General features: G+C 41.0%; 1 protein-coding gene across 1 annotated transcript in view; it reads left to right on the top strand.

The window, feature by feature from the left end:
• Positions 1 to 243: 243 nt before the first annotated feature.
• SUSD4 (sushi domain containing 4) overlaps positions 244 to 26,246 on the top strand; it is a 72,403-nt gene continuing 46,400 nt past the window's right edge. Inside the window, exon 1 of the mRNA XM_051783558.1 lies at positions 244 to 436. Coding sequence (XP_051639518.1) covers positions 316 to 436 — 121 coding nt within the window. The 5' untranslated portion in view covers positions 244 to 315. The remainder of the gene's footprint in view (positions 437 to 26,246) is intronic.

Here is a 26,246-nt window from a genome sequence, read left to right as displayed (position 1 = left end):
CCCGGCAGGCTGCCGAGCCGCAGCGGCGCAGGCGGCGGCAGCAGCCGCGGAGGTACCGCCGGCTCTGGCGGGGGGGCCCCCGCAGGTAGCGGCGGCGGCGGCGGGGAACGGGGGGGGGAGACCCTGCCGAGGGAGCTGCGGGGCCGGGAGGGCGGCGGGGCGGGCGGGTGCGTGTCCCGGGGCTGGCGGGGGGCGGTGCGGGGGCAGCCGCGCCGCGGGCGGCGGGGGCGACCCGCGGAGCCCCGGGCAGCGGCGAGGCGGAGCGGCTCTCTCGTTGCAGGTGGCGGCGAACCGGATGCCTTTGGCGGGCAGAAGATGTGTCATGGGAAGCAGGCGAGCGGCGGCGGTGCCCTCCCGGCGGCGCGGCGGCGGGCGCTGGCCGCGGCGCTGTGGCTGCAGCTGGCGCTGAACCTCGGCCCGGGGCCGGCGGCGGGCGGTGAGTGAGTGCGGGGCCCCGGCCCCCTCCTCCGCCCGGACCCCGGCCCGAGACACCCCCTCCCCGGCCGCCCCCGCAGCCCCGACCCCGGGGGGAGCAGGGAAAGTTGCCCCCCAGCTCACCCGGAGCGGAGCGCGGCGCCGCTCCCCTCCGCGCCCCCAGCTCCCCTTCGGCACTCAGTGGGGGGACCCCCGGGAGGAGGGAGCCTCACCCCGGCCCCGGCTAGGGCGCACTGGCGCGATGTAAGTACAGCTTGGTTTTGAAACAGTGTAATTTTTTGAATTAGGGAAAAAAACCCACTAAACAACCCCCCCCCAAAAAAGCCTTGCCCCGCCGCGGTCCGGCCAGACATCTCTCGGATGACTCTTAGTGCGAAATCCCTATGCAGCTAGGGAAAGCAGAAATCTGGGGAGGAAGCAGGCGGCTCGGGTCTGCAAATGCAACGTCCTTCAGCGCTCTCTTGGTGGAGGAGCGACCCAGCCTCATTTGGCCTTTTTAATTTTAATTACCTTTTTACACTATCATTTAAATTATTGAGCCTGTGAGATATTTTCAGCAGGTAATTTTAATTACAAAATTGTTTTAAATTGATTCCATAATTAGACTTGGATTACTGGAAAAGTCTTCAAGTAAACTGCTTTGCTGCAAAATGAACTTAGCTGTGATAATGAGAGCAGCTTCACATTTCTACTCCGGTGTGTTATTATATATTTGTGTTGGGGGAATAAGCCATTTTATGATTGAATCGCATCGCTAATGGCAGACAGAGCCCAGTATAAAAATTGCCTGGGGTTCCTCTCATGCCAAAGACTTATGCCAAAATTTTCTAACTTGAATGCCTAAGCCCCAGCAGCTCCAATCCAGATGTGTTTTCAGTCACTGAATATGGACTTACAGAAATACAGCTGAAGAGGACTTCAAAAGGTCATCTTGTCCATCCTCCTCCTGATGTGATTCAGTCCTAGTTTTCTCTCTGGAGATGATAATGCCATTTTCCAATAGAAATCCTGTGACTGCAAATGTGATTCCAGCTAAAGAAGCTTTTAAACTGTTGCAGTCACTATGAATCTCTATTTAGAAATCAATGGCTTTTTAAAATTATTATTTATTTTGTTTTATTACCCTTGGTTTCCTGGCTCGTGTTTCAATGTGGTGATGCCATCCTGCCTGTCCTGTGCCTTTCTCGAGACTGGAGTTGTGTGTGCTCCTGTCCTTCTCTTAACCTCCTTCTTAGGGCTCCATTCATAAAACTGAAACTGTTACAAAGCCCCCTCCTCCCTGAGGCTCTGTATATCCTGCAGTTTGATTGTCGACATTTATTTAGCCGATTAGTGCAAGCGGTTCTTCAAAATATGGTTTGTATCTTCCTTAAATGGAATAGTTTTCATCACAGCCTGCAATAGATTCTTGTGTGCTGTTGATCATTATTAACACCACTACCTTTCACCTTGGTAGTGTAACTAATTCTGTATCAAATTTCATTTGTAAGGTATTTTAGGACCTTTCAATAATTTATTTTTCTTTGGTGCGGAGTCTAGGAAAAGGCAATACACTGAATGACTGTGCATGGCTAAAATCACCAGCAAAAAATATTCATTGCTGTTATTATTATTGCTATTATTTTCCAGTGTGGTCATGCTCGGAAGCTGGGCACTATATAAATACCGGCAAATATACAGTTCTTTCATGTGGTAGAATATACAGTGTTGACTTTTTTCACCCTGAGTCATTTGAGTGGTAAAAATAATGAGCTTTGTAATTAGAACAGTGGACCGTGAATTAGCATCCCTCCTATTTTAGGCTCTGTTGTATCTCTGAGCGAGCTTACTGTGCTTACACATCTTGCTGTGCTTGCTGTGAAGGCTCAGCTTTTGGCTCCACAGCCTGTGACCCAGAACTTGGGAACTTGTAAGCAGCTGTTGACATCGATCAAAGTTGTGATTTCCTGGGACCTTTGAAAATTTTGTTTCTGTAGGACTCTCATTTTATGGATTTGCGTATCCAGACAGAAGGCACATGGCATTACTGACTGCTTTGGAAAATGTAGTCCCAATCTCTTTCTATCTTCTCATTATCTGTTAAATAAGGATAATCATACTTCTCTCAGAGATTTGAAAGGAGCTTTGATGACATTTAATAAAAATACTATGGAGGTGGAAAGAATTTGTTTCAAAAGCTTTAGAAAAACAGCAGTGACAATATGCTGAAATAGAAACTATTTCACATATTAAAACATGAAAATGAATAGTTTAGGGTTATTTTTTTCTGTAAAGCAATCCACAGCTTATATTTTGGATCCCATTTATATCTTCCTCCCTTCCTTAGCTGATACCAGGATTTGCCTCCTGTAATAATCCTGTCATGACTTGTGTGACTCCGTCTATTTTATATCTGACTAAGCTCTATTGATTGTCACGTTCTACCATTTCACCCCAAATCAATACTATTTATAAGTCTTTTTTCTTGTCAATAACCCTACAGAGAATAACTCTCTTTATTACACTTTTACTTTCTCAAAAGTGAATCTAGTGAAAAAATTTGCTGTAGAAGTGAACTCAAGTGAACAAACCTTTCAACTATCAATATACCTCCCTGATGTATTTAACTCTGCTGATACCAAGGATAAAGTGTATCTCTCATCCTTCAGCTTGTGGGTTTCATCTAATCATTTTTGTTTACAGAATCATAGAATCATTTAGGTTAGAAAAAACCTTTAAGATCATGGAGTCCAACCATTAACCCAGCACTGCGAAGAACACCATTAAACCAGGGCCCCAAATGCCATATCTATGTGTCTTTTAAATATCCATGGGGATGGTGACTCAACCACCTCTCTGGACAGCCCGTTCCAGTGCTTGACAACCCTTTTGGTGAAGAAAAGTTTTCTAATACCCATTTTAAACCTCTTCTGGTGCAACTTGAGCCCATATCCTTTTGTCCTATCACTTGTTACCTGGGAGAGGAGACTGTCCATCACCTCCCTACAACCTCCTTCCAGGTCGTAGAGAAGAATAAGGTCCCCCTTGAGCCTCCTTTCTCCAGGTTAAACAACCACAGCTCCCTCAGCCACTCCTCATAAGATCTGTACTCCAGAACCTTCACCAGCTCCGTTGTCCTTCTCTGGTCACACTTTAGTGCCTCCGGGTCCTTCTTGTAGGGAGGGGCAAAAGAAGAAAGTGAGAAAGTAAGAGCAGGGTGGGAAGGCTAGTATAAGGAAAAATGAAATGCATAGTGGACAAAGCTGATGACAAGTTACTTTGGAGTTTTAAAGCATTGTACAGATTTCACTGTGAAACCTGTAGTATGGAGATAGTAGCTGTAACAATATATTTTCACATATATTTCAAATTCCTGGAAATATTAAAATTGTGTAGAGGACAGAGAAATCTAAAAAGAGAGGGAGAAAAAAGTTCAGTAAGCTTCTGGTTTTGAGGCTTGTCGTGTGGTCTTAGAATTTTATCGTTGTATCAAGACATCTCCTGGGTATGTATCTGCTTTGTTGTCCTAGGTCAGTTGGGTGAACTCTGTTCTTCTGCAGTGTCTTCTGGATAGCCCCATGGGGAGTCTCAGGGCTGTGGTCACGCATCTCTGTAGGCTTGGATGGGGCCATGGGCTGTCACCTTGTCTTGCCTCTTGCCCTCAGCTTTCTGGCTATCTTTTGTGTTCTGTTTAATCCATTTGGTCTTCTGCACAAATGCAGACTCCAGTTCCTCCAAAGACTGGATGGCTCCAACTTCTCTGGACTTTTCCTAAGTCTGTATCATACATGCTAGATTGCTGGTCATTCAGACCATGAGCTTGCTCTCATGGAACCACTTCCCTGTGGAATGTGCTACCCAGGAGCCTCACCAGCACTGAACAGACCTGAGGAATGTGTCTTAGAGCCTCTGCTCCTGTTCAGATATCCTGAATACCTTTGCTGTCATTATATGATGCTGCTGGGTTATATTCAGCTTTGGATTCCCTGCAGCTCCTAGGCTGTTACCTAGCCAGATGTTCCTGTCCCATGTTACTGCTTTTTTTTTTTTTTTTTGGCATTGCAGTCAATTTGCTGTGTTTTCACAGTTGCATGTTCTGCAGGCAACATCCCTGTACATCGGCGGGTGCTTTGAAGCTGTGAAGTACTGTACATCATGCACGATGGTAAGGAAATCTGGCATGTTGTGAAGCCTTGGAACATACTGAATGTTAGTGATACCACAAGGAATAGTGATAGAGGTTTTTTTCTAGACCAAAGCTGAATTTTACTGCTCTGTGAGTGCATTGCATTTGATTGAAATCTTGGTTATGCCTTGGTTATAGTATCTAACCACTGACTTTGGATGTACTGGCCACCAAAAACACATCCCTCAGGTTTCTGAGAATGGTGGACTTGTTTCCCTGGGGTGATACAAGTTTTTGTGTGTGCTGATGATGCAGGCCTACCATAGGGCTTCCTTTTTGATAACTTGCAGTTGTTTTTAGCAAGAGAAGCCAGTCGAAGATTCACCCTAACTGCTTTGCATGTGCTTCTGGGATTGTAAAGAAGGTTTTGTGAAAACTCAGAATGTTTTCTGATATCATCTCACTAGGTCTGTAGTTAATGTATTTTACTCACTCCCTCTCAGTGCGTCTGCTTCGCTTGTCAAGCAGAATAGACATTTCAGCCTTGAGTTCCCTGTACATTTGATGAAGTCATCAGTTATTTTGCTGGATTGTTTTTGAGCCTCAGTTTATTGGAGAAGTTTAGTGCTTTGGAGGGAACAGATTTTTCCCACCATGACAGGATATTATTCTCAGTCCCAAATATACCTCGTGCAACCTCCATTCCCCTCTCTGCAGGCTTAAGCTGGCAGTTCAGTACCATTTCGTAGCCATTCTGATTGCAAGCAGCAAGGCCAGCAACATAGTAGGGTGGGAGCTCATCATTTGTCTTAGTGGCACATCCTTCTGCCTACGACCTTGAGAGGGGTGGGCATATTTGATAGATTAATCTTAAATCAGTTTCTTAGCACCCTGCAAGAAGGAGGTTTATCACTGATGTACTGTGGCATTTGGAGGCTGAGGTTAACTTTGCTTCTCTGTTTGTTCCCTTACTCCCAGGATTGCAATAGAGTATCTTTGATCTCTATATTAGGGATGATTACAACTTTAGAAGAATTAATTAATTATGCTTTGCTTGATTTTCTACTCCGTAAAGTAGATAAGGGGTGTATTTTGTGGGCATGTTATGAGGTAGTTTGAGAACCTCCCAAAGAAAATGTTATAGGAATAAGAAATAGGAATTTTAACAAAATACAAACTGAAGTTTACCAAAGTAGAAGGTTCTTCAGCATTTATGATTTTTGTTGTTACCATATGCGTGGTTTAACAATTAAATATTCTTGCCAGAATTAGGAAGATGTTATCTTTTTTTGACTTTCACAGATTATTAGAGATTTTTTTTACATCTTTGAACATGTACTCTGTTTTTTTTCCAAATATTGTCTAACTCTGATTGCGATTCATTTATTTTTATACCAAAATACACATTATTAAAAGTAGAAAACCTTACACTTGTGCTGTGCATTTCTGTAAGGTTTTAGACATGAAAAGGACAATAAAGTGTGGCCTGAATTCTTATTTGCTATATGTCAGTGCAAGTGTGAATGAAGACTGGGTTACACTTAGTGGTGAACATTGCTTAGTCAGAAAATGAGCTCGAGGGATAAAGTGGTGTAGTGTGTACGATTTGATTCAGTAAGTGGAAAAATTTGCTTTGGTAACATATTAAGGGCACTGAAAGTACAATTATCTTACGAAATTCAGCAATTTAACTGTGAAACCGACATCTCCTCACTTGGTTTTACATCTTTTCAGCTGCTTTCTTCGATATGGCGTTATGAAACCAATTACAGGCTGTACATCTACCAGATTTCACAGTGGTGTGGTTTATAACAGCAGTTTTTGATATCCATGCTTACTTTCTGACTGTCTTATCCCATTGCTTCTGTCAACACTGAGTTTGGCCACCTGCTTTTCAGAGGGGTCTCCCGGTGGCTTTTCCTGAACAACAGGTCTGCTGGTGGGATTTATCCGAATTGGGGTGTTTCTTTCTCCACGTACTGTAAATAGTGGGAGTGGTTGTGGGTGCCATCTGTGCACCCTGAGATCCTGTGGGGCGGATGTGTTGGATATGTTTCCACGTTTGTGACCCTTGAGTCTTTTAAACTAAGTAGTGTCCATCCTGAATTGCAATTCTGCTTTTTGTTAAGGGATGGCACCGAGCTTTTGTTGTCCAGGGAGGTTCCAGAATTTATCAGGAACATTTATGTATTAATTGATTTTGTCAGTATGAACAACTTTAGCAAGTAGTATATGGGGCTTTTCTGCAAGCATCCCTACTTACTTTTGATAAGGATACCTCATTAAACCCATAATTTGACAAATATTCTTGCTTGTGTTAGTTTAAGAGTAACAATAGGGATAAAAATATTATTTTTTTTTCATATAGGTCTTCTCATCCATAGAATTCAAAGCATTTTATAAAGAAATGTAAGTTTTGTTATATCTCTTTGTAGGTGGGGAAATGACTGTAGCAAGATTAAATGTCTTGAAGACATGTTTCACGTAAGAAACAGATGTTACCATAGACAGGGAAGAGATCCTTTGGATCTTCATTCAGCACTTTCTTCTGTAAATAGAACTTAGGGAAATTCCTAATCCACATTTTTATGGTATGGCCTTTATAATAGGATTCTTTGGCTGTGACTGTCTTCTAACTGAGATGAGCAGCTGATTTCCTATTCACATAAATTGCTACTTAAGCAAATCACAGAGGGAGTTTTTCCAATGTGGTTTGTTTGCTTGACTCCTTTATGTCTGAGATAGCACATGGCATTTTTCCAGACACCAAAAACATCTTCTGAATAACAACAACAAAAAGAGTTAATGTTATAAGTTAGGGTAGAGCCCTGAAAAATGTTGTTATGCATCTTTCTCATGGTGGAAAGCGCATATTAACAGGACTGGTATTTCTGCCTTGTTCAATCATCTGGCTCATGATTGTAGTTTACATGAAAGGGCAACTGTAGAGAAGTATTGCATGTTATTTTAAATTAATTCTAATGTACTTGAACAGTTAGAGGGGAAATGAGCATTACATGACCAGGCAGCTCTTTGCAGAGTGTGGCATGAGTGCCACTGCCTGATACTGCCCATTCCACTTTAGAAATCAGTGGCTGTACAATGTGCTCCCATAAAAAGATGAGTTCAGCTTACAAATGTTTGCTCATGAAAACATAAGGTGTAATGCAGAGGAGCATGAAGGACAGAAGGATGAAACAGGTATAGTGCCTAGTCCCTTGATGCTTACTGCACATGGCAAAGCAGGACTAAGGGTGCAGCAGAGTTTCTTTCTGTAAAGCCAAATTCTGCAACTAGTAAAAATTTACAAAATATGGGGGGAAAAAAGTCATGAAACTGAAAAGAGGAAACAGGGCTTGCAATAGACTGAGGAAGAAAATAGGTTATGTTACTAAGGGTTAGATTATGTAGAAGTTGGGTTATCAAGGGTATCATGAGATACTATCTTAAAAATAAACTCTTGTACGCTGCAGAAATAAAACCGGGGCATGGCACACACATGAATCAGAGGAATCACTGTATCACTGGACTCCCATTCCAGAGACTGAGAGAATATGCTAAAAAGAAGAGGTTGTCTCTGAAAATGCAAGACCTTCAGATCTTCTTTTTTGGTACTGCAGAAAGGCAGCAGCACTCATAGTTGTTTATCTGTCAGGAGACTGGAGAACACCATACAGATTCAAGAGAAAAACTGCCATACGTACTGGGAGGGAGGAGAAGATGCTCAGAAAAAGAAACCTGTAAACATAGGGCCCTGTTCTCACTTCTGTCATTAGCACCAGTGAGTGTGTACACTAAAAAACCTATAGAACAGAAACTTCATTTCCATCTTTCAGGATGTGGAACAAAAGACTTGAGAGCAGAGTCACAGAAATAGGACTGAAAAAGACCTCAGAAGCACCTGCAGTTCATCCTCCTGCCCAGCACACAGGACCCACACACAAACCTCAGGGATGCTGTAATTCGAGGCTTTATGTTGGAAACTCCACAATCTATCCCAGTGCTTCACTCTCTTAACCTTTAAAAAGGTTTTTCTCAAGTCTAATTTGAGTAATCTTTGCTGTAACATAGGACTGTGAGGATTTATGTCTCTAGTGTGGGATTCCCAAGCGTTACTTCCTCCACCACACTGTCAGTGCAAATCCACCAGTGCTGTGTCTTTAACCATCCTGACTGCTGCCATCACTTCCCTGGGTCAGGCTGGAAGAATCCAGACTGCTCCAGTCCAGCAAAGTGTCTTTGAAAAGTTAGGTACTAATTAACAGTCTGGAAGCTAAGGTTTAGCTGTAACTGCCCAATGTTCCTATGTTTCTACCAGCACAGGAGGAGCTATTGTGATTCTCCATGGTGGAACTTCCATTGTTCTAGTTTAGTTAAGGTCACAGCTTGTATTTAACAGGCAATGAGATGCCTTACCAGCAGCTATCAAAAAGGTCAGCTTTGCCTGGCTAGTTTAGAAGGGCTTGCAAGGATTTTCCAAAGTTACACTTGGAAAGGATCAGGAATAAATCTCAGAGCCCTCTTATAAAAGATGCTTATTTACACAGTCTGTTCTCCTTGGGGATATTAGACCAACCCTTTGTACTTGATCATGATGTAAACAGTATGGTTATTGCCACAGTAAATTGCACCCAAGTGAATTTGTGTTTTATTTCTGTAGACTGAGTGAAGTTGTATATACTGAATAGCCCTGTGGTAATAGATTAGATCCACACAAAAGCCGGTCAATAGCTTAAGACTTCCATGTGTGTTTGCAAATAAACAATTTTAACTGGAATTTTAGAAGCAGCTACTTAACAGCTGACACCCTTAGTGCCTGAGTTCCCATTCCCAGTAAAATGGTTGCTAATTGTGGGAATCCAGAAAGATTGTGTCATTCAGGAGTCTGGAGTGGAAGAGTGTGAGGGGAGGAGTTGCTTGATTAGGCTAAAATGGAAGTTAAAGAGATTTAGAGCAACATTAAGAGCTGAATTAGCTGGAGGTCTGCAGTGGTGTGGGGAGTGAAGTCAACAGGACTACTTGTTTGGGTAAATCTTTTAGCTGAAAGAACTTCTTTTTTGTATTTGTAATACTCTGTGTAAAACTACTGTGCTATTTCTGTGTTTGTGTAAGAATGGTTTGTATTCTGAAAGCCATGGGTACTTATGAGACAGAGTCATTTTTTTGTATCTCTCCACTTTGTTGACAGTTTTAGGGATATTTTGTACACATCATATTACTCAGAAAAAACACAAATGATCCACTTAGAAATGGAAATAAATAATAAATAATCTGGTCTCCTGTAAATTGGACTTATAAAATAGCTTGATTGCAATTACCAGCTTTGCAGTAATCTTGAAGGAATTAAGATAAAATGGTGTTATCATGAGCAATAGTAAAAATGAGAATACACACACATTTGTCTTGATCTTGTGAAGTGTAGAACATTCTTCTCTCCTCTGAAGGGAGGTCATGGCCCCCAAAATGTACAGTCATAGCTCTGAGGGAGCACCACACTGCTGTGACCACAATACTAGATTGTGCTCTATCACTCCTTAGGTTCAGAGATAATCAGTCTGGACAGTTCTTCTCATTACTGTTTCATACAAACACATACTCTCTTCTCTGCACTCCTTTGTTCTTTTCTCCAAGGCCTGAGTTCTTCTGTGGGTCCAGGGAAGAAGTATGGAGGATACAGCCTCTCTTTTCATTAAACGGGTTTCCAGGTTAATACATATTATTTCCTGGTTAACACCCGGAGTCACATGGGTGAGCTGGAGGGTATGACATGGTTGTGACAGCACAGTACCCACATTTTAACTCTCCCTCTCTCTTGACTATGTGATTCATGTACCAGAAAGTGGGGTTGTTGTTTCAGACTTTGCCCCCTTCTCTTTTTGACAAGTGACACTCAGAAGTGTTTGCCCAGATGGAAGAATCCACCTCTCCAGTCTAGCAGAGTCATTCCCTGCCGATAGCCTGTGTGTCATCTGTCACTGCTGCCTTTATCCAGTGTGTCTGTCTTAGAGACCAGTACAAGAAAGGTACAGTCTTGGAGTGATTTTGTCAAGACTAGGCTGGTCTGTAGAGGCTATTTTAGTCCAAAGGGAAAATCCCAGTGAAAATATTCACCAGACAAACTTTATGAATGATTGCACAATGTATGTAGATGAAGCCCAACCCTATTTAACCTATGGTCTCTTGGAAATTAGATCATGATGGGACACACCACTGAACTGTGACTGTAAAAGGTGCCAGTGGAAGAAATTGCAGGGAAGGGCATATGGGCTAGCAAGGGCAGCTGGTTATAAAGGAGGGATGAAGGAGGGGTACATCTGTCTTTTATGCAGCAATGCACGAATGCACTTAAGCATGCCCTTGTTAATCTTACGGATAGGTGGATTTGATAGATAGATAGATAGACAGATAGATAGATAGATGCATATATGCTGCATAAGAGTAAGAAACTAAAATAAACCCCAGCAACTCAGCAATGAAATGGCAAAAAAAAAAATAGTACTCTCATTGGCAGTCATTCCAAGGTTCTTATGCTTGTTCTTAACATTTACAAGGTTGCTTTTTACACTGAAAAATGGATGAGCGTTGCTTCTAATGCTTCTGTTTAGGTGCAAGAATGATATTGGATTCGTGTGAGGGATGGAGAGCAGAATAGTGTTGGGTATATTTAGATTCTATTTCATTTTTATTTCATATACAGTAACATTACAGAGAAGGGCTTCATTCCTCATTTCAAAGAGAAATCCATCAGATAAATTACATTCACTGTGGGGAGAGGAATTTTGTCAAAACCACGATGAAAGATGCCTTTCTGCAGTGGCCTTGATGTGCTAGGAGGTGTGTTTCCTCGATGTTACTGATAGGTGTATTTTTTAACTCTGGGTTCTGCGTGTGGCAGAGTTTTCTTGGTTCTTCCAAGAGGCTGTCTGAGAAACCTCGTACATAGAGCAGGTAGATCTACGCAGCTCAGAAAGGATGTTGGCCAGGCCAAGGTTACAGGGATCTAATTTGATAAAGCAGACTGAAAAAAAAATACTATTTAAAACTTTTTTTTTGAATGCTAGCATTATTAGAATATTAATAAATACAAGGGGGCACTCATTTAATGTAGCTCAGGATTATGTCAGCTAGAGATTTTGCAGTGCATTAGTATCACAGGTAAATGATTCATGACATTTGCCATCCTGACCTGTTGATTTAAAGATGTGATTTAAAAATGCAGACTTTCAGAAAAAATAGTTATAAATCTGATCTGATTTTTTTATATATTTTATAAATCTGATCAGATACTTATTTTTTTCCAAGGCAACAATATAACCGCTCCCAGATGCAACTGTGTATCCATCATAGCATTTGCTGTTTATGATCCCTTTATGCCATACTTAATCTCAGTTTAATTCTTTGGTTGCTTTATTGGAGAGTAAAAAGTCCTTTGGTAGTATAGATATACATACATTGTTATAAAAAATACTTTTCATATGCTGGTATTTTCTGTCCTTGCAGTCAAGTGATTCTGTTATCATAAAATCTCCTCTGAAGTACAAAACCAAGGCAGTACAGGGATCTGCAGCAGTGTTTCAGGAGCCAATGAGACTGGCAGCTTACTGTGAATGTTAACACGGTACTGCTGTTTGTTAGCTTGGAAATACCATTTGCTGTTTTTTCCCTGGTCTGAACGTCTTTGGAAATAGGATGATGTAGGGATTTTCCTATTCATCAGCTTTCTGTTTTTCCTGTGAATTTCCTTTCTCACTCTAGGGCAGTCATCCAGGCCATGGGTACTCTGGTCACCAGCAGCACTGCCAGATCTCCTACAAGAGCAAATCTGGATCCTCTGTATTATCTCTTACACTTGACCTTGTGAATGAAGGACATAGGGGTGAGAGGAGTTTGTATGAGAAGAAGGGATTTGGTCTCATGAAACAGTTCTAAAACAATGCCCTACCTCGGTTTACCTGCAGGGATGAAGAAAATCTCCCATTTCTAGAACAGTAGATGATGCTGGTCCTTCCGGTTGGATGTCAAGCCTCTCAGCATCTGAAGACCACTCCTTCTTTCTCCCTTATATCCTTGTCAGTCCATACTTCTCCTCTGATGAATTTTCAAAAGTACTTACCTGAAAATAAAACAAACAGGTCAACTAGTGCATTTTCTGGGTGATTCTCTGGGAAGCTACAAGGCACTTAGAAAATGTTTAATATATCTCTTTTTGTAATTTGGCTCCTGTTCAGCCTTCTTCAGGTCATCTGGTCTCTCTGTCTAGATCATCTAGCTTTTAAAAAATTTCTTCACAAACACTTTATAACCATTTGCCTTGATCTGAAATACAAAATAAGAGACAGGAAAAAAAAGACAGGGATGTGCTAGATAGGGGAAAGGGGGATTGAGGGATGTACTATTCAGAGGTTTATATAAAGCTTCCCTTTTTGTAGTAGTTGTAATGGTAATTTCAGTCTTGACTCTCTTATTGAACTTGACTGTATTCATTTTGTTTGTTCCTGGGCTATCTTTTGAAATCAAGTTTTGAAACCAAGCGCTGTTTGTTACCCAGTCCCTGAGTGTTCCTTACTATCATTTCATGATCTGCGGTAGGAAGGGAATGATTCTGTACATCTAAACCTCATGACCTGAATTTGTAAAGCTGAATAGCAACACTGCTACTGGCATGACTCACTATTATTTTTAGCTCTGAAGGAGAGACAGTGGAGCAAAGGTTTGTCTTTCCATACCAGCTGAATCTTTTGTTGAACAATCTGATATTGCTGAGAGGCTTAACGTTCGTGTTTCTGTTTTTACCCAGACTTCTGCAAGATCATAGCATCATAGAATCATACAATCATAGAATCAGCTGGGTTGGAAAGGACCTCCGAGATCATCATGTCCAACCCTTGATCCACTACCACTGTGGTTACTAGACCATGGCACTAAGTGCCACATTCAGTCTTATCTTAAAAACCTCCAGGGACGGAGAATCCACCCTTCCCTGGGCAGCCCATTCTAATGCCTGATTACCCTCTCTGTAAAGAATTTTTTCCTAATATCTAACCTAAACCTCCCCTGGCAGAGCTTAAGACCATGCCCTCTTGTCCTACTGCTGGTTGCCTGGGAGAAGAGACCAACCCCCACCTGGCCACAACCTCCTTTCAGGGAATTGTAGAGAGTGATGAGGTCTCCCCTGAGCCTCCTCTTCTCCAGGCTGAACAACCCCAGTTCCCTCAACTTCTCCTCATAGGACTTGTACTCAAGTCCCTTAACAAACCTCATTGCTCTTCTCTGGACCTGCTCCAGCACCTCAATATCCTTCCTGAACTGAGGGGTCCAGAACTGACACAGCACTCGAGGTGTGGCCTCACCAGCACTGAGTACAGGGGAAGAATCACTTCCCTGGTCCTGCTGACCACACTGTTCCTGATCCAGGCCAGGATGCCATTGGCCTTCTTGGCCACCTGGGCACACTGCTGGCTTATGTTCAGCTTCCTGTCAATCCAAACTCCCAGGTCCCTTTCTGCCATGCATCTGTTTGGTTTCTACTCATAATAGACTTGCTCCTTGAGAGAATGGCTCTCTGCTCTTCTGGTACAGTACAGATCCTTGCATAGGACGTAGACTTTGCAACTGTTGCTAGAAACAGCCAAAGTGGAAAATGTGACTGATTTAACTGAAACGGCAACACAGAAGTCTGTGGATTGGGTTTGTCCTATTTAAAGCTTTTCCTTTCAGAATGTTAATTATTTTATGCTTAAAGAAAAATTTTCAGAAGTGAGACATTTGGTGGTAATGATATAATAAAGAAAAGATCACATTTTCTTGTGGGATAACTGCTCCATATTCAGCTTGGAAAAGTACAGTGATTTCTGAAAGTTTTTGCTCCTAATTCTATAGAGTGCTGTAAAGCCTACCAGGCTGCATGGCCTCTGCATTTCTGCCAGGGTTACCTGGGAAATAACTGGTCATTACAATCCTCTGTTGCATCCAAGCAGTTCCAGTTTCTAACATTGAATTTTGAAGTAAAGGTGACTGGTGGTACTGTCAGATTTGAAGAAAAAACCATGTTTACACCTTAAAAAAGCAGTTAAGTGACTTTGGAGTTTAAGAACTGCTTAAGCACTGAAATAAACTTGAAGTCCATAAACCTACAGTGAAACAAAGGCCCCGAGCTACTGTGAAGTTACAGGGCAGCCCACAGAGGTGCTACAGCCTTTGGGACACTTGCTAAGAGTATGACCAATGCAAAAACCTACATTCTGATTATGTGGGGTTTAGGTCCTAGACCATAACTCATAATGGTGATGCAGTGTTCTTGATAATGAGATTACTGTTTTTATGTTAAGTTGAAGAAAAAAAATATATTTTTAATCACAGTGGGAAACTACACATAACGAAACCTTTTAATGGAAAAAAACCCCCAGGATTTACATCTAATTTGAATTATTTCTTAAGAGGGACATATGATGGTGAATGTCAACTGAGTGATGCTACTCTGTAATGAAGCCTTGTTCTGCTACGTATGGAAGACTTATCTGAGCCAAAAAGAGAAGTAAGGGCAGAGAGTAAGGAATACGGGGGAAGAATGTGCCTTGCATTATCAGAGGATTGCAAATTCAGATAAAGTAAGACACAGACGTTTTGTCAAAGAAGTCGGGTATGTAAGTTTAAAGCTTGCTCTAGGCAGTTTAACTTAGCCAGCACTTCCAACAGCTGATAACCTAAAGTGACACTGACCTTGGCAGACTTACAAGGGTAAGCTTTGCACAGGGATGAATTATTTCTTGATCAGTTGCCCAAGTATATGAGACACAGTCCAGCATTCCTTCAGTATTGATTATGGGTGGTTGTTTTATCCCAGAACAAACATACTGATTGCAGATGGTAGAGGTAGAATCAGTCTCTCTGTGTATTTGAGCTCTTCTCTATCCATTTTATGATATCCCGGGGCACAGTGATGCTACTGAGCTTGTGCTATGCTTCTTTCTCTTCTTGCTTTCTTGACTCATTCTTTTTTAAAGCTGTAATGCAGGGAATAGGAAATACTGGGTTTATTCAGTAAATACATGTACAATCAGGATTTTTGGCCAAGCTGTCTTTTTTCTGGCCTTGTTCCCTTAATGTCCAGGGGATGCTTCGTGACCTTGGCATGGGGACACACAACTACAATAGCACAGGTAGTTTTCAAGTATCATAAGTGGCTGCTTTGAGGTTGTCAATGTTTAGAGACACCGTGGAGGCAATTTAGCTACAACGTCACTATTTTTAATCCATCCTCTGTGTACTGAATCACTGTACCTCTTGCTAAATCTGTCAGGGTCTGTGGGTGGTAAATGCTGCTAGGATGTAAATCCTTTTTCTTGTGAGAAGCTACCCAGACTCAGGAAATAAAGTGCCATGGTGGGAACAGAGCTTGGCTGTACCCTTCCTGTGCTCGTTGTAGTGATTTCTATTAGTGAAATTGGGCAGCTCCAGAGTCACAACATGATTCAAGCCCTGGAAGGTCATAATTTGTGGCCCAGCAGACAAAGCTTGTTGCTTTCTTGGATTAACTGAATGCTGTCAATGCCAGAAGTCCCACAGATAATCTCATTTTAAACTTAATAAATCAAAATGCCTGTGATTAAAAAAGAAAAACACAATAAAAAACAGTCCCCAAAGTGTCATCTGATACCTATGGGAAAGTGACAGCTGAAGTGTCCCTTCTAGGTCTTCTGTTGAGTGACTTGTTGGGTTCATAGATACTTTTGCACATGCTACTTTGCCCATCTGTTCTCCCTGCTTCCTCAGATCCCCTGAGCAGGCAGAGAAGCAAAACTCAGATGACTTCTCTTCTCTCTGCTCTTCAGAGAAAAGAAATTGTGTCAACTACAGTACACTGTTTGGATGCAAAAAACCCTTGAGATGGAAGGTAAAAAACCCCAGATAGTATCCCTGACATGCGTAAGGCTGGTTACAGAAAGGTTTCCAGTCACCTTGGCACCTTGGTTTTAGCAGTGGTCATTGAATTATAGACCTCTTGGCTAATGTTTTTGGAAAGCTGTGTTTTTTGTTTGCTTGTTCCCCTGTTAGACATTTAAATAAAGGATGTAATACTGTGGTGAGAAATGGCTTAATTTATATAATTTTCTCTAACAGCGTGGCCTTTAAGTCAATAACATGTTGTAAGACTCAAACTCTTTGTGAGCTAAATCTCTGTTGACAGCACATGATTGATTCAATTTTACAGATGGGACAGATTTCCGTGTTGTGTCTCAACCTGTCTTTTGATTACTTGCACACAGGCCTAGCCACTGACAAACCAAAAATGTTAATATAGATGAATGCTCACACATATGCCGTACACATATGTGAACACCCACTCCTTTATGCATTGCTTCAGGAAAAAAATATACTTGTACACAGTAATCCTGCTCTTTATACACGAGTAATATGGAATGCAAAGTTATGCAGGCAGAAATGGGAGCAGGAGTTTGAAACGTCAACTTGTAAAAGAATCGAAAATGCATATTGAGTGGTTGTATATTCAAGACAGCTGAGTACGACAGGGATTTGTACTTGGTCATCGATCCTTCTTCCTTTAGGAGGTCATCACTTGTTAGCTCTGAATCTGAAGCTGGTTTCACCTGAAGGCCTTCTCTTACCTTACTCTTATGGGATACCTGTCTGTCTCATAGCCCTAGGCCACTTGACACTAATTCATAATAATTGCTGTCACTGTTGAAGGAAAAGCCGGTACTGAATCAGCAAAAATTGTTCTCCTGTCCCTGGAAGTTTTACATTTAGCAGCCAGTTCTCACACAAGGCTGCTGCTGTGGCCTCCTCTGTGGATTTTCTGAATGTCTGGTTCAGTGAAGACCCCAGGAGTTCTGCTCTGGATTGCATCAGGAGTAAAATGTCACAATTAGGTTGAGGAATTCATTTTTCAAATTTGAATAGAAGAGTTTCTTACCATGGAATCATAGAATATCCTGAGTTTTAAGGGATCCACAAGATCATGGAAGTCCAGCTCCTGGCCCTGCACAGAACCACCCCATGGATGATCCATTTAAGATCATACTTCTAGAGATACTTTATAGACATTGAAAGCATTTAAAAATATAAAATTTAACTCACTTTTCAATTATCTTTAATCTTAATGACAATTTAGAAGTTGATTTCTGTTCAGTAGACTTCAGTTGTAGAAGGATAATGCCTGCAAAACAAACATGTTCTGCCCTACCTGATCCTGTAACTTGTAAAACTGAGCAGGGGAGACCCTGGGTCTCTCTGAAGGCTAGATTGTGTCTCCAGTTTATTTGGACAACTGATGGCTTGCATTTCATTTAGGTTCTAGAGTTTGTCCTCTAAACATTTATTTTCCCATTTAATGAAAAATCTTTGCCCGGGGCTGAGCCCTGATACATGAGGTGGCATTTCAAAATCAAATGTTAATAATATAATAAAACCCCACTGGACACCACTGATTTAATTGAAGGACTTCATTTTCAGACATGATTTACCCCAAATTTCTAGTAAAAGTTCATGAAAGTTGCAGTTTTGCATTATCTTTTGAATCAGTATCCTGACCTAAGACACCTTAATCATATGGCACCATTAGTGAGGAATAAATTCTGGCCACTGTACTGAAATCTCTTTAAAATGTGACCATCTGCCCAGTGTTCTACAAAGGCAGCAAATATTAATTCCAGAGTATTCTGACAGCTCTGGATTTATAACACAGCTGAATCTCACCCAATATGTTAACAAAATTGAAGCTGATGTATATTGAAAACTGCACAGCTCAATAGGGCTTTGCTTTCTGAACTGTTTTACCCTTGTATAAGTGTATTAGACAAAAGGAGTATATTTTGAAATTAGACATTCAGTACAAATTTGCATGAAAATGGTACTATTGGTACAGGATTTATTATGAACTGTTATATAAATAATCTGCTTTTAAACAGACTCTAAACACTTATTTATGCAATATAACAGTTGAAAAGTTAGTGTGTATTTTAAGACTGACTGTGTTCAGCATCTTTGCTTTGTACAGCAGAACATTTTTCACTTAACAACATATTTTAAAAAAACAAAGCAAATACCAAGAGACATACTGTGCACACACACTAGATTTAAATATAAAGTTTCAAGTCACATAATGAGTCAGCTACAACCAGGAAACTATTAAATCTGACAGTTTTTTAGTAAATGTTCTCCTATTCCTAGACTTTACAAGGTTATTTGTCAATAGATAATGCTGTATATGCTACAAGTTGAATGAACTAAGCTGAAACGTTTTCTAAATGGATACATTTTAAGCATTAGAACTACACATCAGAGCTACAGTCTGATCCCCTTAGCCAAGCCCTTGAGAGGACTCATCTTCAGCTGCGCTGTTCAGCTCTGCTTACTTTGTCTGCAGAACTGCTCACAGACTTGGGTGCTTGCTAAACAAGGGCAGTGCCTATATTGTCTTGCTCTTTTAACAGCAGTGGCTCTTAATTTTGTCCTTCTGTTTTTGAGTCCGGTACCTGACTCAGAACTGAGAACCTCTGCCACACTCTGGGTGAGGTCATGTATCCCTTGGTACCACAGATGACTGTGCCATATCAGTGGATTCACCTCTTCTTAGACCATTATTGAATCTTGCTCCAAACATCAAGTTTAACAGCAAAATTGGAGGTTTTTAATAGGCAGTGGAATAATCTTGACGTTGCTCCAGGCTTGGGTTTGTGAGATGTTTATGCAATATACTTCTGTAATGGAGCAGAATATTGTATTCTACCTACTCATTCTCAGGTTCTTCATGTAAATATATACTCAAGTGTTTGCTGGAGGCAGTGATTTCTTAAATCAAACAAGTCGTATTTATTTAAGCATGGATCTTCTATCCACTCTGCTAGTGCAGGTGACAGTTCCTAAGACTGATTGTTCAGGATGAACACCTCTCCCTTATTCAAAACCTACGTGGGTATGTCTTCTGTATGTGCACTTCTGCCATTCTGAAATGTTCACCTCTCTTGCTCACAGATATTGTCCCTTCTCTGGCCTTGCCATGTGAGTTCTTCAGGGACTGTTTGTGCCTACAGGTACCCTTAGGATCAGTAGCCACAGTGTTTGATTTGTCCTGTTCTGAAGTTTGTGTGACCACATCGAAAAGCTGCTGTTGGAAGTAAAGGAGTGCCTGTTCCATAGTCTACCTCAAATGGGCTGACCCACTGCATTTTGCACTTGTCATGCAGGAGCAGCTGAGATGTCCCTGTGCACTTCAGTTCACTGGGACACAGTGGTGAGAATCCCTCCCATATCCTGCCTGCAGGAAGAGTGTGTTTCAAGGGTGGAAAGCTGTGGCTTTATATTTGAAATCTGGAGGAATAAATAGCTGAAGTAATTGTTACCAAATTGTGTTTATATTCTGTTTTGAAATTAATATATGGGTTTTTTCAGTGATGTGTTAGCTGTGCCAAGTGGAAAGACTCCTTAGGCAAAAGATCTGACTGTTTAGAAATTGTAATGGTACAGAATAGATATAACATCTAGAAGATTATAGTTTCATCCTTTGGGCATGTCCCTGTGTAGGCTGAAGAAATTAGTGAAGCTGGTTTCCCACCTCAGTTTTCCTAATGCCTTGTATATGTTTTATACATTTTAGTTTTATAAGCAATCATTCACATGTGGTTTCTGGTTGTTCTGTTTCTGAATCTGGAAAGTTCTGCCTTGTATAACAGGTCTGGAGTTGGTGAGATTAAAGATTTAAATTGTGAAATATGTTAAATAAAGCACATTTTTCTTTACAATCATCCTCAAAACTGAAGACTCAATATATTCTTTGTTTTGAGTGCTTCTTGAAGATTAACCCTTTCTAAATCACCATCTTCTAAATCTCCTGGAAGGAGGATGTGATCACTTGTAGCTTACTGTCTCTCCTTATACTAGGTACAGTCCTTTGAGGTGCAATGAGGCCATTGGTAATCAATCCTGCATTCATTTTCCAACAAAAGAATTAATCTGACTGATATTCAGTAGAATTTTGCATTGAGAGAGAACTGCAGAAATAGTGTGAACCGTGCACTTTGACTTTCACATTTTTAACCTCAGTTTGCTCTTGTGCATCTCTCTAATCTGTAAAGATGTCCAATGCTACAACTTTCTGTGAAAAGAAAGGTCAGGAAAGCAATCACTGACCATATGTATTCCCCCTTTCCTCTGCAGTGCATTAATCAAGAGTGCAACCCAGTTGAATTTTTTACTGATGCTTTTCCCATTTTATCTTATTGAGAAAATTCCTATAGAAAACACTAGATTGTGACATGAGCCTTTTGTTTCATTATGGTAATAGTAAGTTTTGAGATCACAATCATATTCCATTCATGATATCTCAGCAGAAGAGGTGGAATTCTGACACCCTTTGTTGTAGGTGCAGATCTTGTCTTTGGCATCTTGGTCCTGGGAACACTGAGGGACTGCAGCTGCTGGGGCCGTAAAGGGGTAGTTGTGGGAGAGGGTGGAACCTTCACACTTCTTGATTTGGAAGATCAATTTGATTTTGGCTCCTGAAACAAACCTGTCATACTGGATCATTGGGAATGTGTTGCTCTTTCCCTGAGTTATAAACTCTGTAGCTTCCTTGTCTGTCTCTATGTTTAGTGTGAAAGAGTAGTTGAGCCGGAAGATGAGAAAGGTGTAGCGTGCTTTGGCTGTGACTTCCAGTCATGGAAGAAGCCTTTAACAGTGGAAGATTGGTTGTGTTTCATAGGAGGCATAAAACCTCGTGGTGTTCGCTGGTATTTATCTTTTCTCATTGTACAAGACAGAACTGAATCTTATCAAACTACACCAGGCAGATGTTTTCAAAGCAGAAGACTAGCTGTCTGTTCTGGTCCTATGTGGATGTCTGAGAGGAATGTTTTAAGTCAGGGTAGCTGGAAGATGAGCACTCCACTTTAGGTCTCATGTTTGACTCATCAACACTTCACAGTCAGCTGTAACAAATTCCACTGTCTGGTCTAGTCTAAAGTATTTTTTCCTTTTTTTTTTTTTTTTTTTTTTCTATTTGTGAATCTACATCCAAGTCTGGTGTTATGTTATACAGGCACGCATTTTAAAGAGGACTTCATTTTCAGATACTTATAAATCCTATTAGTCAATCTGGGGCTGACCAGATGGAAAGCAGCTCTGCGGTGAGGGAGCTTGGGTTCTGATGGACAACAAGCTTGACCATGAGCCAGCAGTGAGCCCTTGCAGCCAAGGCAGCCAACAGCATCCTGGACTGCATTAGGAAGAGAGAGACATTGGGGCACATTTCATGTGAGGAGAGGCTGAGATTACTGGGACTGTTCAGCCTGGGGGAGAGAAGGCTCAGGGAAGGTCTTATTGATGTATAAAAATAACATGAATGGAAAGGAAAGAAGACAGAGCCAGACTTTCAGGGGTGCCCAGTGGCAGCACAAGAGGTAATGGACACAAACTGAAACACAGGAGGTTTCCTCTGAACACCAAGAAACAGTTTTTCACTGTGAGGGTGACCAAGCATTGGTTGCCCAAAGAGGTGGTGGAGTCTCCATGTGTGGAGATATTCAAAACCTGATTGGACACGGTCCTGGGCAGCCTGCTCTAGCTGTTCCTGTTTGAGCTGAGGCATTGGACTAGATCAGAAGGTCCCTTCCAATGTCAACAGTCCTGTTATTCTGTGATAGACCACAAATATACACATCAGAAGAAGCCTCCCAGTCAGAGCTGCCTATCAGCCCTGTCAAGGACACGGGAAGTGTGTGACACACAATCTATTATACGGACATTGTGTAGTGATGGAATGACTGAATGTGATCGCACAGGTCATGTCCAAAGTATGTGGACTTACGTCAAGTTAGGTGCAAGGCTGAGGTGTATACATAACATAAAGAAGCAGATGGAGATCTGAGTCCTGCTGTTTGAAAATTTAAGTGTATCCAACAAGATTTGTCCACACATGTGTCCACACACTTGGACAATTTTTGCTCATGTTCAAGAGTCTAAGTGATTCCAGCCTGGAAATATGGCCTAAGAAATATTTAATTTTGGCCACATGCAATCTACCCTTCCTCCCCTTTCTTTCCTATCCCTTCTAGCCTTAGTCCAGCACAGACGTAGTACTTGGTTAAGGGAAACAATTTAACAACCCTTTCAATACAGAGTTAAAGATCTAAAGTGCAATGTAAGTAAAGGGAATGACAGCAAATAAAAAAAACAACTATAAAGACATTAGACATGGTAGCACTTCTGTGGTTTGCTATTACTGTTACCATCGTTGTTATTGCTATTATGACTGACATGGTTGTTTTTAATGTAGTCTGGCTACCATACTCAGCTGAAATTAGGAAGTTTGTTGCATTGGTGTCTTGATGAACACACAACATGACCGTATGCTGCCTTGGCGCAAGTAGGACCAAACTGCTAAGGCACAGCTCGTATTCTTCAGCGTCCTTGTCTTGCTGCTTTCGTGATGGGAACAGATGGCATAGCAGGAGTGTTCCCAACTTGGTTAAAACAAGATGCAGAAGGTCAAATGAACTGGCTTTTATTGGAATATGCTGGCTATTACAGATAGGTGTTGTTTAACAATCAGTTCTAGATGTAATCCTCCATTACACAGATAGGGTCCAAGGTCTCTCAAAGATGGCAAGCATATGCCACACATAAACGAACTGAAGTTTTTAAGAAGATGCAAAGTGATTGATTTCATAGACATACGTGCATTTTGAGACATTTCTTCCCATATCTGGTTCTGAACGTGTGGATACGTTTTCGTCGTGTAACAATAAAATGACTGCTCTGTTGGCAGCATCTCATAGTTGCTTACATAAAACCCATGATGGCCTTGAAACCTTGAATCTGGACAGAGGGATAAAGAAAGCTATATTTTAAGCTCCTGATTCAGTGACCTTAGTTCAACAGTGACAAAAGATTCCTGCCATTTAAACAGATATTAAATGGCCTCACAAATGTAAAATGGATTTTCCTATTGCTCAGATGTCTGCATCACACATGGTCTCTTCATGACCTTTCACACTCTCATCAGAGGTGCCCGCTTTGGATGAGATTGTGGAAGCTGAACTGTACTTGTTTGTTGAATTTAGCTGTTTGGGACCAGACAGTGCTGCTGGGATGATGGGAGAAATTTGCAACACCCTCTACTACGTGTACTGTTATTTCACTTCATGGCGCTTTACCGCCATTCCAGAAGGAAAATCCTTTTAATGCTTTTTAGACTATATTCAGTGATGTTTTGGCCTTCTGTATTTTGGCCTTCTGTGTATGCTGCTAGAGGTGGGCTAATTCATGTCGGCATGTGATTGCTTGCTGTACTTGTTCCTGAAACTGGGGGGGGGGGGGGGGAGAAGAGGGGGAATGCTAGGAACAGATCTGCAAAATGAGATTTTATCTCATTTTCTTTTTGATTGCTTTTGCATTAGATTGATCTATATTCTTTTCCTTGTTCTGACATGCATTTCTTGGTCTCTTAATTTTCTGCATAAAATGTAAATGGTTACTCGCTGATTCACATGTGTATGAAAAGGTGAAAGAGGTCAGTGAAGAGAGTAATGATGAGAGGGAGAGGAAAAGTGCTTTTGAAAATATGTTTCTAGTTTGATTAGGTTTTGCCTCCGGTTCTAAACATGAAACCTTTGCAACCTTTTAACTCTTATAACTGGCTTAAGTCATATTCCCAGTGAATTCCATCTTCCGGCCAGCACACCATTAAGCAGGCATTTTCTAGTTCATAACTGTAGTAGAGACAATACAGCAGACTTTGTGAGGAAGGCCTTGTGTGACTTCAAGATGGTCTGTTTTTTATAATTATCTTAATTGGTGTAGTAAAATATATTTCTTTTCTCTACAAATGTTTCCTTGGTGTATCCTGAAGGCAATCGCAGCTACAACAGTATTACTGCTGCTCTGAAAGTCACAGCTGAATATGTCAGTGGGAGTCAAAGTAAAAGGTGCAATAGAAATGTTATGAATTATTATTAAGATACATGAGAAAGCTCTGCAGGGAGGAACTGGAACATCTTGGGAAATGGTCTGCAGTCAGCCAGCTGGGAAAGCTGAAGACAGAATGCTAATAGAAATGTTGTTTTTAAAAATCACCATGACATCAACATTTATATCAAGTGCCTTGTGCTAGAGCTGGTTATATAACTGTGATTATATTAGGTGTGATGAGCAGCTGTGTAGTCAAGAGGGGTTGTGCTGTGTTGGGGAAGGTGGAGTTGGCAGTGATCCCTGTAGCTAAAGCTGCTTCGGTAGGAATACTTGTTTTTATAACTTTATACAGAAACATTTAACTGAAGTTTTCCATTCTTGTTTTATCTCTGGCTTCATAGCTTTGGATTTCAGGAAATGTTAGAACAAGATTTTAAAATACCTAATTGTACCCAGTGTGTTACTTCATGAGTTGCCTGTACAGAGTTATTTCACATATGTTAAAGAAAGATAGGTTCAATTGATCAATGTTACTGGAGTAGGTTCCAGTAGCATATTTGCTTAAGTTATGGGGAAAAAAAAATCCAGAACTGAATCCCCTAGCATGCAAGAGAAGCATCTTGAGAGAGTATGTTGAGTACCATACATCATCTAGCAGTCAGTCTGGTATTTGCTTGGCAATATTTTCCTTCATTAGTAGGAAGAGAAAGGGAAGCATCCCAGTTCCAGACTAAGTAAACTAAAACATAAGTTCTTGCAATTGTGAAGTAAAGCCCCTCTGGCAAAATTTCTTGGTTAGAAGGATGATAGTTAAGAATAACAACATATAAAGTCTTTATATGGCAAGTATCTTCTCAGAAATGACTTAAGCAATTCAGAAGTAGTTCAGGGACTAGAACAAGTGATGAATATTTCACTAAATGTACTGTTGGAGATTCTAGTTACAAACATACTGTATCCTTTTTTCATCCTCTAAGCAATATATGCTTTAAGGCAGATTTCTTCTGAAGAGCCATGGCAGGAATGGGATATAAAGTGCAGATGCTACTCTGCAGACGTGTATTTTTAATATTTCATATTTTTAATGACATTTTGAAGGTCAGCTGTCTAGGGAACATGATAGGGTTGTGCAAGATGTTGAGAGGTCTGAGAAAGCTCTGCTGTCATTTCTGGAGAACTCAGGTTTCATGCCTCTTCTTGGCAAGGCAGCCGTGACACATATAAAACCTGTGTTCACACAGACATCACACATAGGAAAGAAGCTGTGTGTTTTCTTTTGCAAACTCCATTAAAAAGTTTATGTCTAGATAGTGAAAATTTCATACTACTACCCTTGTGTATTTATATATTAATATCTGGTTGCAAAAGGCATGCTCTTAAGTAGCCTGAATTGCTTCTAGCTACTCACTGGAGCTGAAGAGTTGCTGCATTTTTAGATTAAGCAACAGTTAATCAAAATTGTTCTCACCCCAGTCAGATTTTTGTCCTTCCTCTGCATGCTTTCCATATTGAAAGGAGGCAGTTATGCCATAAATTACATCTTTTCACAAAACCTTATACTGAAATAGAATTTGGTCTTAAGGCAAAGTCACTGCTTCTTGGAATGCAATTTCTCAACTATAATTATTTTCATTAATTTCTCTGTCACTGTCAATAGCTTTTTCTTCTCTAGAAAGACATTAGAGGCTCCCTCTGGTGGCTGCGTTAACTTCATTTGGCTTTTTTTAAAAAAAAAAAGCTGGAAAAAAGCGTACTAGTAAGATTGAAAGCCCAAACCAAA

Source organism: Manacus candei, unplaced genomic scaffold (assembly GCF_025592945.1).
Source record: "Manacus candei isolate 608988 ecotype Guabito, Panama unplaced genomic scaffold, ASM2559294v1 h1tg000017l, whole genome shotgun sequence".
Lineage (NCBI taxonomy): Eukaryota > Metazoa > Chordata > Aves > Passeriformes > Pipridae > Manacus > Manacus candei.
The sequence above is the reverse complement of the archived record's forward strand: the minus strand, read 5'-3'. Positions and strand labels throughout refer to the sequence as shown.